The 15,470-nt window shown below is 47.0% G+C and overlaps 2 protein-coding genes across 4 annotated transcripts; one reads left to right on the forward strand and one right to left on the reverse strand.

The window, feature by feature from the left end:
- The first annotated feature begins 192 nt into the window (after positions 1 to 192).
- mon1bb (MON1 secretory trafficking family member Bb) lies at positions 193 to 4,371 on the forward strand. The gene is made up of 6 exons (XM_030375929.1): positions 193 to 313; positions 904 to 1,001; positions 1,092 to 1,682; positions 1,786 to 2,578; positions 3,028 to 3,175; positions 3,600 to 4,371. The coding sequence occupies exons 2-6, from the start codon at positions 920 to 922 to the stop codon at positions 3,819 to 3,821; spliced, it is 1,836 nt and encodes a 611-aa protein (XP_030231789.1). The 5' UTR covers positions 193 to 313; positions 904 to 919; the 3' UTR covers positions 3,822 to 4,371.
- A 144-nt stretch (positions 4,372 to 4,515) lies between these two features.
- brpf3a (bromodomain and PHD finger containing, 3a) lies at positions 4,516 to 15,070 on the reverse strand. 3 transcript variants are annotated; one of them, XM_030375925.1, is made up of 13 exons: positions 14,697 to 15,064; positions 12,277 to 13,790; positions 11,775 to 11,931; positions 11,449 to 11,577; positions 10,849 to 10,977; positions 10,234 to 10,546; positions 9,590 to 9,937; positions 8,844 to 9,374; positions 8,667 to 8,733; positions 8,446 to 8,531; positions 7,461 to 7,558; positions 7,072 to 7,226; positions 4,516 to 6,117 (listed from the first exon to the last, which is right to left on the reverse strand). In XM_030375925.1, the coding sequence occupies exons 2-13, from the start codon at positions 13,776 to 13,778 to the stop codon at positions 5,934 to 5,936; spliced, it is 3,699 nt and encodes a 1,232-aa protein (XP_030231785.1). In that variant the 5' UTR covers positions 13,779 to 13,790; positions 14,697 to 15,064; the 3' UTR covers positions 4,516 to 5,933. The 3 variants fall into 3 exon arrangements, with proteins under 3 accessions (XP_030231785.1, XP_030231784.1, XP_030231786.1); XM_030375924.1 differs by having other exon boundaries at positions 11,449 to 11,580; positions 14,697 to 15,063; XM_030375926.1 differs by lacking the exons at positions 4,516 to 6,117; positions 7,072 to 7,226; positions 7,461 to 7,558 and having other exon boundaries at positions 8,663 to 8,733; positions 11,449 to 11,580; positions 14,697 to 15,070.
- Positions 15,071 to 15,470: the final 400 nt, after the last annotated feature.

Here is a 15,470-nt window from a genome sequence, read left to right on the forward strand (position 1 = left end):
GAAAACATCTGGAGATTAAGCAGGAAGCTGATGGGAATCGCTATGAATATATAGCCCTGTTCAATTGCGTGGCAGAAAATGCGGAACGTATGGAGCCTGAAAACAGGATTTGATGGGTCGCGTCTCGTTCGCATCTCAAAAGGCGGGTTCGAAGCTGTCGTGACCAAGCGGCTTCATTCATTGGTTAACTCTTCCTTCCATCAGGTATTCCGGAAGTCGGATGTCCTAAGAGGAAATGTTTTCATTCTATGATCTTTAGCTCAGCTTGTACGCTGACCGGTTTACTGAAGTTCTGACGGTATAATAATAAGTAGTAAGTGTTATCTTCTTCAGTATAATCTGATTCATATTCATTGCTTACAATTACTTTCATGGTCATTTTAAGACGATGCCCTGAAATGAATGTTGTAGTCTAGCTGTCAGAGTTAGCTCATTAGCTTTGACAAAATATAAATGAATTCGTTTTGAGCAGCATCACAGTGTGTTCACATTACATTTGGGTATTACGCTGTGCAATGCAAATTGGGAAACGTTAGACGCCTGACTTGCACTCGTACAAGCAGTACTTTGTATTCAGTGTACTTTGTTGCAGTGTACATTGCATGCATTTGTATTGTATCATGATTTTTAGATTATTATTATTGGATTTCATTTAAACAAAATAGTTACACTGTCAACGTACTGTTTCTCAAACCTGTGTCAGTTTCTTTGATGCTTAATTATATATTGTAACCCGCTCACATTTTAAAAAATTCGACCCGAGGCTAATATGCCTCATATCATGTGACTTTAGCACAAGATCAGTTTTCCGATTTAAAAGCTCTTTACGTTTCGGTTACTTGGCTGCTTGGCATTTAGTATAATGATCGAGGAGCTCTAAATGTTAAACGCTCTCCCCTGCAGTTACTGGGATGGTAACATGGAAAGAGACTATCCACAAAAAGAAGGTGCGGAAGAACTGAATATATGTGATCAACCAACCGAGGGTCCTGGCGCATATGGTACAATTATTTTCAACCGTTGATAGTAAAGTTTTATTTACGTAGTATCCCCTATTTATCTCACTTTTCCTTTTTTGTTTTCCATTATAGCTGATACATTGGCAACGTCTCTCTCGCTGTTGGGCAGTCACATGTTTCCATATCACGGTGAGGTTGTGGACAGAGATGTTAAAACCAGTGTAAGCACAGAGGACCCCGTAGAGACACTGCTGCCAGACCCTACAGCAGTCGAGCGGACGTCGACCTTAGAGGCCGAACTGAGCCAGAAGGCTGACACAGAAAGCCAGGAGTCTGAAGACATCGGCCTATCTGCTCAGTCAGATGAAGTCGTTCTGGCGGAGGCTTCGGTTAATAATGGTAAAGACAGTTCTGGGGAGTTTGTAGTTGCATTGCTGGCAGGAAGTAAGCTAGAGGAACACTGTGTTGGCACAGAGGGCACGTCATCCGTGTTGTCTGAGAGCATCGCTGAAGAGGCTCCCCCTCTATCCCACCGTGACGAGGACGTGACAGCCGAGAGCTGGAGGCAGCACCGCAAGCATGTCTTTGTCCTCAGTGAAGCAGGCAAGCCTATATACTCCCGCTATGGCAGTGAAGAGGCCCTTTCATCCACCATGGGAGTGATGATGGCCCTTGTGTCTTTCGTCCAGAGTGGAGACAACATGATCCGATCCGTCTATTCAGGTGAGGCTTCATAGAGCTTTCTTCCTCTAATTTTATTAATACACCAACGCTAAAAGGCTTCTTATAATCGTATGCTTAAGCTCTCCTCCCTCTCCCTTCTCAGAGGAGCGCACAGTCGTGTTCGTGCAGAAGGGTCCCCTGGTTCTGGTGTGTGTGGCCAACAGCCGGCAGTCCGAGCAGCAGCTCCGCGACGAGCTTCTCTACGTGTACTACCAGATCATCAGCATGCTCACCCAGGCCAGCATCACCCGCATCTTCGAGCACAAGAAGAACTACGACCTGCGCCGCCTGCTAGCCGGGTCGGAGAAGATCCTGGACGGCCTGCTAGACCTGGTCGACTGGGACCCCAGCTTTCTGCTGGCAGCCGTGCACTGCCTGCCCCTGCCCTCCTCTCTCAGGGACTCGCTGAGCCAGATCCTGCAGAAGGCCATCACCCCTAACCTAGTGTTCTCCATTCTCATCGCAAAGAAGCAGCTGGTCACCATCGTCCAGGAGAAGACGGTGATCGAGGATGCCAGGCTGGAGCCCGCCGACGTCCACCTGCTGCTCAACCTGATTGGCGCCTCGTCGGCCTTCCAGGCCGGGGAGATCTGGACTCCCATCTGCCTGCCTCTCTTTAACCCCGACTGTTACTTTTACGCTTACATATCCTACCTGGACCCTCCGGAATGCACTGTTTGCCTCCTGCTTCTCTCCACCGATAAGGAGGCTTTCTACGCCGTGGCCGAGTGCAAGAGAAGGATAGAGGAGGCCATGGTGGCCCAGAACTCTTTAAGCCTCATAGAGAAAGCCCAGTCGTACAGCGTGAGCCAGGTGGGCGTCTCGGACCTCAGGCACTTCATGTACAAGCCCTTCGACGTGCCCGATAACCACCGTCAGCTCACCCAGTTCACCAGGTCTGTGTGCGTTTGTGCTGTGTTCATTTTGTTTGGATGTCATTCACATGGGTCGGAGGACTACATATAAAAGTGAATGTATTGCTTTGGAATGCTTTGGAAACATTGTGAGCCCCAAATGTGCATTTGCAGGATTTCTGCATGCCAATGCAGCACAGCCCATGTAACAAAAATAATCGATATTAATCAATTGCTCTAAAAACAAGCATGATGATTTACTCTATGATTACCTTTAATGAGTAGTTCTTTCCAGGTCCATATAACTTACAAATTGATGAGTACGAGACCATTGACCATTATGATTTAAAATTAGTTGAATATAAATAACCCTAAGCCATTTCACTGACAAAGTGCATGGATTTGCTAATTCTCAGAGGTATTCCCCCTCAAAATATAGCCTTTTTGTTCACATCATTTATCCTTCCCCTGTTGGGGTGTTCCCCCTGCAGCCCAGAGATGGAAGCTCCATACAGCAGCGCTGAGGAGAAGATGAGACTGCTGGACCTGTACCGTTACATGCACAGCCGCATCCACAGCTCATCCCGGCCCCTCAAACTCATCTACCATGTAGCCGAGCGGGAGACCCTGCTGGCCTGGGTACGTACGCACATTTTCCCTGTTAAAGGTGCTCTAAGTAACATTTGACAGTTGTTAAGAGAGAGAGTAAGAGCAGAAGGCTGGTTTTAGAAAATAACCCTGCCTTCAACGTTTCATTGGCATTGTGATGACAACAGTGTGAGTGAGCTTGATTGACGGATAAGATTGATTCCCAAATCAAATGAGAGCAGCGATGTCCTTATTGGTCAGAATTTGTCCGGGAGTGGTTTATAATCAAAATGGTCTCATACAAAGGCAGGCGCTTAGTCAACTAGATAAGATATTCTCCCGGAGCATTTCAAAACCTAATAGCAGAGGCATTTCTAGTAAAGGTTAACTCACATTATGCTTGAAGTCTTGCCTCCAACATCTTTACAAACATTGGAGTCAAGTCTGTGTCTTCCCATCTTGCTCAATGTCTTAGGTCACAAGTAAATTTGAGCTGTACACGTGCTTCAGTCCCCTGGTGACGAAGGCCTGCGCCATCACAGCGATCACCAAGCTCCTGCGGTGGCTCAAGAAGGAGGAGGACCGTCTCTTCATACGGTACCCACCCAAGTACTCCACCACCCCGAACCCCAGCAAGAGCTCCCGCAAGTCTGAGCAGCAGGACTCCACAGATAATGGTTTCATGTCTCTGCTATAGGGGAGGTCTCTGTGTCAACCCACTGCTGTTCTGTTCTTGCCGTCACTGGTTTGCACACCGGCCACTGACACTGAGAACTCTTTGGACTTTGGTCTTCAACACTACGTCTTACACTATTTAATTTAATGGACACTGGCATTCCTCCCCACCCTGATCAGAAAGCAGAGTCTGGGAAAGACAGTAAGACAGGAAATGTATAGCGTCATGCGGTATAATCAAAATGAAGTATTGTAAAGCTATTATGTTTTTATATTTTATTGCGACAACAATGAGGGGATTTCCTCACAATGATGGGAAATGTAACAGAGCAAAGGTTGAAGGACATGATATTGGATTCGGTTCGGCCCACCTAGTTGCAACCGTCTCTTTATGCGGTAATTAATTGGGTCATAAAGTAATATCTATGTTGCGCACACAAATTATTTGGTCTAAATAACCACTAGAACATTATGAGCCTGGCTAAATTGTATTAGTGTATTAGCAGGTCTAACTTTATCCAGGTTACCTTTTGTGAATAAAACCAAGTGTGATCCTCAATCTGCTAAAAATCTCGTATGTCCTTGTTTGAAGTGTGTTCATCCAAATGTCGCAAGACTACTTTTAAAAGATACTTCTTTCTCGAAACTGGTTGTAACTGTTAATTAAATTAGGTTCTGCACAGGGGATGAGATTTTATGATGAATGACACGAGTCGTATGTTGAAACTGTATTTATTTGTGTGAGAAAATATTGTCTTGGAAAGATTGAAGATCTTGCAGAACAATTTAAATTACAAGATCAAAATCTCCAATACCACCTAAAAGAAAACTAAAAATAGTAGGCTAGTGCAAACACTCACGCCTACACAATTGTGCCAACTGAATGCTATTGAACATTATCTAAAAATTCAGTTAAGTGCCGTCACTTTGACAAAGACCTACTGATCATCATACCCTTACTTTTTTGAATTTTGATAATATTTTACTTTTTAAATAACACTCTTCAACTGTCACACAATATAAATTAAAACCCTATAATTAGATCTTTGCATTCCTTAAATTACTTAATGTAAGCCAATATAAACACATTTACAATATTTACAAGTGTATATATACAAGCACATCCTCAGTGGAGTAGGAATCCATACACAAGCAACAGATTTGTATAGGAGTCATGGATCATAGCTTTTTTAAACGGGTTGATTGTGCTTTATCGGATTGGAAAATTTGTAGAAATTCCTTAATATGCAATTGCAATGTCGACAACATCAAATCCTCTGCTTTGTAATTACTTTAAAATGATTACTATTTAACAAGTAGCTGCAGCGCTTCTTCAGAAAAGGTCTCAGCTTCCCACTTTCCTTTTTACCGTATACAACTAGGTCTTATTGCCAATTAGGCAGACGATATCTATTTTCTGATCCATTGAATGGGAAGCACATTTAAACAATACAACATATATAAATATACATATATATACACACACACACACACACACACACACACACACATGTATATACATATATATATACATATAAACACACACGTACACAATTTGTCATTGGCTTGAATGGGTTTCAGGGCAGCCAGAATGAAAAAATAAACAAGAAACACGTTTATTTTATGCATATTGTAAGTGACGTCAAAATGGATTGACACAAAAACTATCCAAGGCCAAATATATAACTCTTACATAACGGGGCGGACCTGATTCACCATGGAGAACCCTGGCACTCTAAGAAAAAGCACAGACTGTTCAGAGGCCAATACAATCTATGACATCCATCCATAAAATCTATATAAATGCTTTGACTCAAGCTAATCTATTTTCCAATAAAATATTTACAATTTCTCTACTTTGAAGCCTTGTTTCACTTTTACCTTACTGCTTTTTTAACACATAGCAACAGTGGTTGTGTGAAACAAATTCATGAATCAATATATTTTTTTAGAGAAAGGACATGTGCCATATAAACAATAATCATCCCTATTTAAAAAAACAAACATCAAAATGGAAACCAAAAGTAACCATAAGACTCGATCACCTCTTCAGACAGATTATTGTGGAACTCCGGCTTCCATCGTTCCTTAGTTTTACAGGCCACCTGTGAACAATGCTCCAAGGTTTGCGTTTTCATATAAAATTGGATGGAGTGAAGTTGAGGTTCCCCCTCACGTGGTTCAGGTGGGCCATGGCCCGGTCGTAGGCTGTGTGGACAGACTTGCGGATGCTTGGCTTCTTTCCCTCCATGAGGCGCAGTTTGTCCACGGTGTCGTCCAGCCCCATTGGCATCAGTTTGTCTCGCGGCAGCCATTGCCTGAAGAAAAGGTTGAGAAGGGAGAGATATTTGATGTATGCACGTTTGTTGTAGATTAAAAAAAAGGAGGATACCGATCCAAAGCGAGCTGGGATCTACGTGTTTGCATTCTGGTGAAGGTGGTATTTAATGCATGTCCTCTACATTGAACCCTTCAGCATGCGAGTGGTACCTCTATCGTTGCTTCACATCGATGTCATTATTGCACTGAAGCGGCAATAGTAGAGACAAGCTTGAAGGAAAAATATCGCTCAGTAACTGTGTACTAGAATGGGGTGGGAGCCCCGAATCCTGGAACAATTCTTTTTTTAGCATGGCTTTGAACGGAAGGAGAGGAAATGGCAGACCGTCGGAGGCCTTATCATTTGTTCATCAAGTTTTCAAAATGGAACTGATGATCTGATCTCAACCGGATAGTACAATTGGCAATGCTTTAAGATCCTTACAAGGTCTGGGACACAAATTGTTAGCCAAAGTGTGCAATTGTTTAGTGTGAAAAACAAAAATGGAGCTTAGAAATCGCCCTTAATTGAAGCCAAAATGGACGGGTTGTGCATTGTTCATATTCTTCTACATGAAAAACCCACCTTATACATTCATTGTCAAGTGCAGTGCGGTATGATTACCCCTTGGAATCTTAACCATCGATGAAGAAGACATATTTAGTCACATCATGTTATTCTGGGAAATAAACAATTTGGGGCGCAGCACCAAAACGGAGGAGTGGGCTCCAGGGTAATCCTCCTCCGACACATGTATTTGAATAAACGTTTGCTAAAACACACATTTAACACATTTGGAGATTGACCAAAAGAAACACTAAAGAGTTGACGAGTTGTGCGAGGGTAAAACAAGTCAGGCAAGGCTGTTCCCTTGCGTTTTACGACCACTACCACTAGTTTTATTAACCGGGCTATATAGGCTCTTACACTTCTCGATGAGATTCTCTCTTACCAAGTCCTCTTTGCGTCAAAGAAGAGCACCAGGAACAGCTTCTGGCCGGCCTCCTCTTCCCTCCGAGCACACAGCTTGAGAACCTCCACAGGTGGGACTGGGATGGGGATGCCGTTGTGAAGAACACCTTCTTGGGGCATGCCTGGGTCCACAATCTGTTGGTGTGCAAGGTGAATCGGGGTCATGAATAAAAACAGCAAAAGGAGGAGAAATAACACTGACCGTTGTGCCTTGGTTTTGAATCAGCCTGAGTGCTAAATTGATTAGTGTTCTTCCCTTTTTATTAGATGGAAGAAATTTTGTTAGCATCTCAAAGTATTACATTATTATTCAGTTTGATGGAAATGTTCATCACACCCAAATACTAGTACTGGTAAAGTCTTTCTCACCATTGCTGGATAGGATGGATAGCCCCTGCACTTTGCCCAAACCAAGTCTAGCGGTGTGAGGGCTGACCCGCTATCTAGAGAGAGATGTGTTGTCGTTCCTGCATACAAACAAAGAAAGAAACATGGCAATGATGCTCATGATCTGAGAGTGGGGAATGCATTTGACACAAGGTTGTTATTCAGGAACATATCTGATTAAAGTGTGGATTGTACTCTGTCATGGTTAGGGGATTCCTCAACTAGGGTTTTGGTAGAATTTGATTTATGAGGCCAGACCATCGTGAAATCATTTATAATTTATTTAACAAATGCCTCAATATATATATATTATATATATATTTTTGCTTAAATTGTCAGGGTTTCCCCACAGCGGTTTAGGTCAGGCTCGTAGGCTCTGCTGAATGACCGAACACCTTCCAAACAAAATCAGTTCACAAAAGAACAACAATGCATGCGTTCCTTCATGTCAGCATCTACGTTACATATATAATAATAAAGGCTAGTATTAGTGAAAAAGACTATAATATAGAATACTATATATAGGCTGGTTATCCATGATATTCACATCGATGAAGAGAATGTAGAAACGTTTGACTGATTAAAAAGGTAAAAAAGCTGATTTTGTGATGCGGAGAGATTAATTGCCAGCAGTGCCAGTGGTATGTTGCAGCTGATGTTGACAACTAGAAATGTAACTTTTTTTTAAATAATATTTAATCGTTTCATAATGCTAACTTTTGAAGGGTTTTTCTTCACATTGTGTAACCTAGTACACCAACAGCCTAAACTGTGCAATACTTTGAAAATAAACGATTTTAGAGCCACTGCTATTTCACATTGGGGTTATCAAACATTTAATAAGGACATTTATGGAAAATGTTACAAGTCAACTTGCTATGTTTTGCTATCAAAAGAATCAAACCGTCCAAGATTCAAAAGCCACCCCTAAGAATTGGTGATAAGATTTAAATGTAACCATATATACCTGAACCAGCGAGGTCAACAGCGTTCTCATTGTCTGGGACCTTAGCCAAAGCAGGTTTTCCTCTGCTTCGTTTGGGGGGAGAGCCACTGCAGTTGTGGAGCAAAAAAGGAGTCAGAGAGAAAGAGAGAGAGAGGGTGACCACGCTAGAATCCCAAAGAACAAAGACCTATTCCCAATATTTAAACAAGGGAGAATTAATAATGGATACACTGGATACCAACTTGAACGTTTGGCTGTTGGGCAGGTCTGAAGGGGCGTCCTCGTGCTTCCCGAGCCCGTTCATTAAGCCTGATCAATGACACACATTTCACTGGGTTAGTGGCCACAAAACAAACACCCGTCCGGGAACATTGACCCTTGCTTGGAGTGTGCACACAGAGCCGGCCACGTGCTCCTACCTTCCTGCTGGGTGTGCGTCGGGAGCGGCTTCTCTGGCTCGCCGTCGGAGCTGGGCCCCCTGGACCTCAGGTGGTGGGGGGAGGGGAAGGAGGGCAGCGGCGTGAATGTGGGCATGGCGGGCGAGGGGGCGTCGGCGCCGTCCAGGCCGTTGACCCTGTCCTCCGCCGGCGACGCTTTGCTCTTGCCCGGCAGCCTGGCGCCGTTCTTGGCCTTCTTGAAGAGGATGGAGGTGCGGCGGCCCACCCCGGCCAGCGGGGTCGCGGGGACCGGTGGGGGGGCGGGGCCCGCCCGGCCCAGAGGCGTGACCTCGTGGACCGCCTCCGGTTGGGGGCACGCCGTCTCGCCGACCTCCGCCTCGTCCTCGCCGGGGCCCTTGCCCCCGCTGCGCGCCGACCTCTGGCGCTTGTAGGAGCGGCCGGGGGAGCGGCGGCCCCCGGGGGCCACGCCGAGGACGGGGGGCTCCAGCGGGGCGTCCCCCGGCAGGGGCGACGACACCGGACCTGTGAGTTCCAACACGGGGGGAGAGCCATCTGCAGAGAAGAGGGCATTGGGGGGGGGGCGGTCAGAGGCAAACCCCTCCCATTGAAGGCGTGTCCTGACAGAACTACATGCTGATTTAAAGGCTGCAAAAGATATCATTAAGATTTTTCATATTTCATATATATTTTTTCACATTTTCAATATGTTTAAAATATGTACACATTATCATTTCATAAGACTTAAATCGTTCTACACGAGGCCTCACCTGTACCCGGGGTGGAGGCGGACGTTAAAGGTCCGCTGTCGGCAATCTCCTTCTTTCCCTTCTTCCTCTCCTTCTGGACCTCGACCTTAACCCTCTCCTCCCGGTCCTCCTCCGGCTCCTCCTCTTTTGGGTCTTTCTTTGTGTTGCCGTTGACGACCTGGGCGCTGAGCTGCTGCTGGTTCATCCGCTGTCTGAGCGCATTGATCTCCCGCCGCAGCAGGCGGACGCGTTTGGTGCGCCCCCCGCTGGAGCGCATGGAGTTCACCACGTCCAGCTGGTCCAGCAGGGTCTTCAGCTGCTCCTCCGTGGTCAGGTGGAGCCGGTTCTCCGGGTCCAGGATGGAGTCGACTGTGGAGAGGTAATGGAGGACGGTATATACGATAAGCACCGGTTTGGCTGTCGGGCGCACACTTACACAACTATTGTAATTGACTTGATAAAACTTCTGGATCTCTGGATATGTCATTAGTTCATTTCTGTGTCTTGGTTTTCTTTGTTTTGTAACTTAAAACCCCCATAATGGAACCAGCACTCTTTACACTCTTTACTGACTTTCGAAGGAACAAAGAAATGGCCGCATTTTCTCGCCAATTGTGCTCCACATTTTAAGATGGAGATGATCCCTGTCCAAGCAGCCGGCTCACCGTCGTCCCAGGAGCACTGGTTGAAGCCGTGCTTGTTGTGCGAGTCGGGGAGGTGCAGGCCGGAGCTGGGGTCCAGGCCGATGCTCTGGGCCTGGCGGTGGGCGTGTCTCAGCACGGCCCCGCCCACCTCCCGCAGCTGCAGCGCCGCCTTGTGGAACATGGTGTCCTTGGAGTTGTACTTCAGGCAGTTGGAAACCATGAGGTCGAAGTCGCGCTCCAGGTCGGCCACGGAGCAGTAGGCGTGGGCTTCCAGCTTGGCCCGCATGGTGGAGAGGTCCATGGGCTGGGAAATGAACTCTGGGTAATCTGGAACCTGGGAGCAGCAGTACAGTCACACTGACGTCAATCAATGTGAAATGCAAAGAAAAGGGAAGCTTTTGTACCGTGAAGGTAAAACGTAATTGATAACTCATCTTCTTGTTCCTCCCATTTATACAAACACACACATAACTCTTTTTAAATACCTTATAAACCAAAAATCGACTGAAACAAACAATTATTGATCCAGTTTACACAGTCAAAGCATTTAAACACATGAACTAATGAGCCAGGTCAATCTAATTGGTGGTAAATAGTTGATATAATCTCAGACGTTCCTGTCCGAACTGCACTGACCTCGGCCAGGTTGACGGGCTGAGAGAAGATCCGGGCGCTGTCTTTGTCCTGCAGCTGGTCCAGCGTGGACCGGAGCAGCACCAGGGCAGGGCTCAGCTTCAGTTCAAGCACCGCCTGCTGCACCTTCATCTGCACACACGGAGGCATTGGAGGGTGAGGGTTTTTTTGTATACCATACATTCACCTGGATAATGAACCAATTGCTTTATTATATTAGAGTTGTTATGGTTTTAAATTTTACGTGGAGCATGTAAAATTAAAATGGCATGGAACCATAATACAAACTCTGATTCCTTTGTTTTTCTAAATCTCCAAACATGTTAATAAATGAATGGAGACCTTTCACAATTAGCTAATTTCAGGGGAAAAAAAAGGATTTTGATTAATATGCTATTTATTGTGGAGCCCTATTAACAATCGTTACATGATTACATTACCACTTTGTAATTAATCTTGGTCGGATAAACGTAGCACAGCACAGACAAGTCGATACAGAGAAGTTGCCAGGCAGCCCGAGCCTGGAGTCTTGAACTGGCAAACATTAACACATGTTCTGGATCGACTCATGCTGTATACTGAAGATAGGACCATGGCATCCACCTGTTCCCTCTTTAGTCGTTCCCTCTTGCGGATGAGCTCTATCAGCAGTCTAGCTCGCTCCAGGTCCTGCCTCAGCTTCTGCCAGTAGCGGAGTTCTTCTCTGGCGGCGCACAGCTTCTCATCAGGTTCCTTCTAACACACACACACACACACACACACACACACACACACACACACACACACACACACACACACACACACACACACACACACACACACACACACACACACACACACACACACACACACACACCTCTTTTTAAATTAACCAGAAATCGACTGAAACAGAAAAGCTGGAACGTCTGGACGCAAGCGCTGGCCCTCACCAGCTCAGTGGTCTTGTGGGCCTGAAGGTGTGAGTGGAGTCGTCGTATGAGGGGCATGCCGTTCTTGGACTGCCGCTTAAGTAACCAGTAGTTATGGAGCCGCTGCATGAACTGATTCTTCCTCTGCACCACCACGCCTGTGCAAATCTTGTTGAGCCTGAGGACACCAGATAAGGATGATGGTGGTTACTTGGGTTTTCTTACTCTTTGTTTTTGCCTTGTGTTCAAACTGCCTTCAAACAGAACAATATGACGCAATAAAGTAGGTGGACGATAATAATCCAACAACCCACTGTGCTGCAGATACACTGTAACCATTTTGATAATACCTTTTAATGTTTCGTTCCGACCATGTAATGTAATAAGCTGATAACACTCATTTGCTTGTGAAACAAGCAAATGAAGAAGGTTGCCTCAAAAGAATGGAATGGACATTGTGGACCTAGAACTCGTCTGCCTCAGCCCCCCGTTATCATTCGCCCCCCCCCCCCGAGGCTCTGACCTGTGTGAGGGGATCTGGGGCACCAGCAGCACCGGCAGCGCAGAGCGCCGGCCCGGCCGGCCGGAGCCCTTCTTCCCCTTCTTCTTCTGCCCCTTGGGAGCGTTCTTCTTGCCGGGAGAGGGCGGGCTCTGCGTGTACGACCTCTGACCCCGGCTCCCCCGCCCCCCCGCCAGCCGCTCCTCCGCCGCCGCCGCCTCGCCGTCCCCGTGGTGGCGGGGGCCCAGCGGCGAGTGGTGCTGGCAGAAGGCCGTCTTCTTCACGGTGAAGGTGGTGCCGTTGGAGCCCGTCTCCCTGACCGGGTCGATCTTCATGAACAAGCCGGCCTTCTGCGCGCACGTCACGTGGAAGGCCCTGTAGCAGTTGGCCTTGTGGCACTGGATGGAGGCGCCGCGACCCTTCTGCTTGCACAGGTAGCAAGTGAGCTTCCAGCGGGCCGGCGGGATGTTCTTGATGCCCTCCACGGGCTCCAGGAACACCGTGTTGGCGAAGCACACCTCGGGGATCCAGATGGCGCAGGCCACGTGCGCCCAGCGGCCGTCGCTGGTCTGCTTGAAGGCGCCGCCGCGGTTGGGGCACAGCACGCAGTCCATGGGCCGCGACGGGGACTGCAGGCAGCAGCGGCACAGCCACTGGCCCTCGGGGACGTAGGGCACGCCGTAGCACTCCTGGTGCACGGCCAGGTTGCAGATGTCGCAGAACAGGATCACGTTGCTGTTGAGGCACTCGTCGTCCAGGCAGACGCAGCAGAAGGCGTCCTCGTCGATGGCGCTCTGGGAGAGCGCCTGGCTCCGCGACTCCGCCACCGACTCGCGCTCCAGCCGGTCGATCAGCAGCTCAAAGGTCTCGGGCGACACCGAGGCGTGGCCGTCCGACACCCTCTTCTGGTTGACCATCTCCAGCCAGGCCAGGTCCTCCTCATCCATGTCGTACTCCGCCTCGCGCTCCTGCTCCTCGCTCGACCTCTCCGTGTAGTGGTAGTAGGCGGCGGGCAGCGGGGGCGCGTCCGAGGGGCACACCGAGCTTAGGACGCGGAACACGGGCTCGGGCAGGGGCACTTGTGCGGAGGAGTGCTGTTGGGAGTCGCCGTGAGCCCCGGGCGGCTGGGCGTCGGCGCGGTGGGACGCGCTCTTGCCGTTCCTCCGGCCCTTGACGTTGGGGAGCTTCCTCCACGAGCGGGCTTTGCTCTGCGTCTGCCCGCTGTTCTCCTTGTTGCTGTTGCACTCGGAGAGGTCCTGGGCCATCATCTCGTCCTCCGTCACCACCGGCAGAGGGTCCGTGATGTTGATCCGGTGGAGCCGGCCGTCCAGATCCACCTCCACTATCTTCTGGGCCTGGGCGTAGGTCAGCGTCTCCCTGGAGGGAGACAGCTGCAGCCGGTACGGTGAGGGGGGCCGGAACTGGCCTGATGACCCCCTGCCCCTTCCCCTGCCCCTGCCTCGACCCCTGCCCATGTTGAACCTGTTAACTACTGTCTCACATGCCCCTCCCCTCGCCTTCCTCATCCAGGGTTACACCTGTAATGGAAAGGCATCGGTTTCAATAGGAATCAGCATTATCTGGCATATTAGGTGGTAGCTGATTTTATGACGCGTGTCGACGTGTGTCAAACCTAGGTTAGACACACAGGTGCTCATAATTTAGGAAGTTATTATAAGATGTATTTTTAACAATCTATGTTTTTAATAATTAAAAATAATAATTAAATTTCATATCGAATTATTCAGCATTAGTAATATAACAACAATAGTAATATTGTTGGTTTATTGTGCATTATACTTAAACATACTTTGCATTATACTTAAACATACTTTGATTATGATCAGTACAATCAGAAGACATTGATAATTACTTCAATAACTTCATCAAGCCACACAAGTATTGGCCAAGATAGCAAAGCTGAACCAACGTCTATATTAAAAAGTACGGCCTTCATGCAACACAGCATTCTCCGGATTGGTTAAATCGGTAGTCGGTAAAATTCTCGCGTTACTTGGAGGCCAATCGTATGCCTGCATTCTCTATTTCTTTGCCCTTGTTGCTGTGCGTAGTTAGGTTGAAAGGCAATAAATACCAACCCGAGCTTTAACATTTGTCAGCCATTTTCCCCGAACAACAACAGAGACAACACTCATGTTGCAAGTTGATTAGTTGCCTAATTATATGTGGCAATAGTAAACAGGTTGCGAATGCAGATCATGCATAATGTCAAACTGTATGTTATTCGCGTACACACAACACAGCAATGTGAAAATATGTGGCCTTCGCTTTGTACAGACGCGAGCGATACTTAACCATTGCAAACAGATTTTACACTGATGCGATAACATTTACGCGGTTGAGTAGGACACATTGAGCTTACACTCAAACTGCAATGTCTGTACCAAACCTGACCAAACGATTGGTAAAGCGGAGCAATTTACCTTGTCAAGTGCTGTCCCACAGCAATGCGTGTGCCTGGAGAAAATAAACTCTGCCCTGGCTAAATGTCAGCTAGTGACTAACTACAGGCAAGGCGGACATGCTAGCTCCTCCAGTTAGACCACCACCAACACAAGCTTAGCTAGCCGGTGATTTCACAGGCGACAGCGTCATCTTCAATATTTCAGCCGTCCATTATAACTTCGGACAGTCGCATTAACTCCATATTATTTTATAGCTGTGGTTTATACGTTTTCAATGTTGTAGCATGTCAAACCAAGGGTAATAGAACCCTGTAGATATCAAGTTAATGGCTTGGATGAAGCTAAATATTCTGTCAAGATGGCTTGAAAAATACGCCCCTTTCGAAAAACGGACACAGCCAATTGTAGGGCGTAGAAGCACATCGCTGACAATGCGCATCAGTTCCCTATTGGTCAAATTGAACAGCGCAACGCATCGGAGTCATCTTGCATCACATACAGTGGTAAAGCGTTGAGAAAAACATTGACGCCACTATTGCGCGCCTTATCTACATTATCGCTGCCTTTGCCTTATCTTAATTATTGCAAGTTTTTATAATTTTAAGGTGACAGGGAATTATATCACAAGGAAAATCGTATGCTGTATTCATCGTTGTTTACATTAATAGCTTTGAACAGTGAACATTCTCGTTGGATATCTAACATATAATATTCTATACGTTAGGGCGTTTTTCTTCTTTAAAATGGTGTACGCATAGGATTAGCTATGGGTGGCTTTTATTCCATCTGACG

This window comes from Gadus morhua, chromosome 13 (genome assembly GCF_902167405.1).
Source record: "Gadus morhua chromosome 13, gadMor3.0, whole genome shotgun sequence".
Classification (NCBI taxonomy): domain Eukaryota; kingdom Metazoa; phylum Chordata; class Actinopteri; order Gadiformes; family Gadidae; genus Gadus; species Gadus morhua.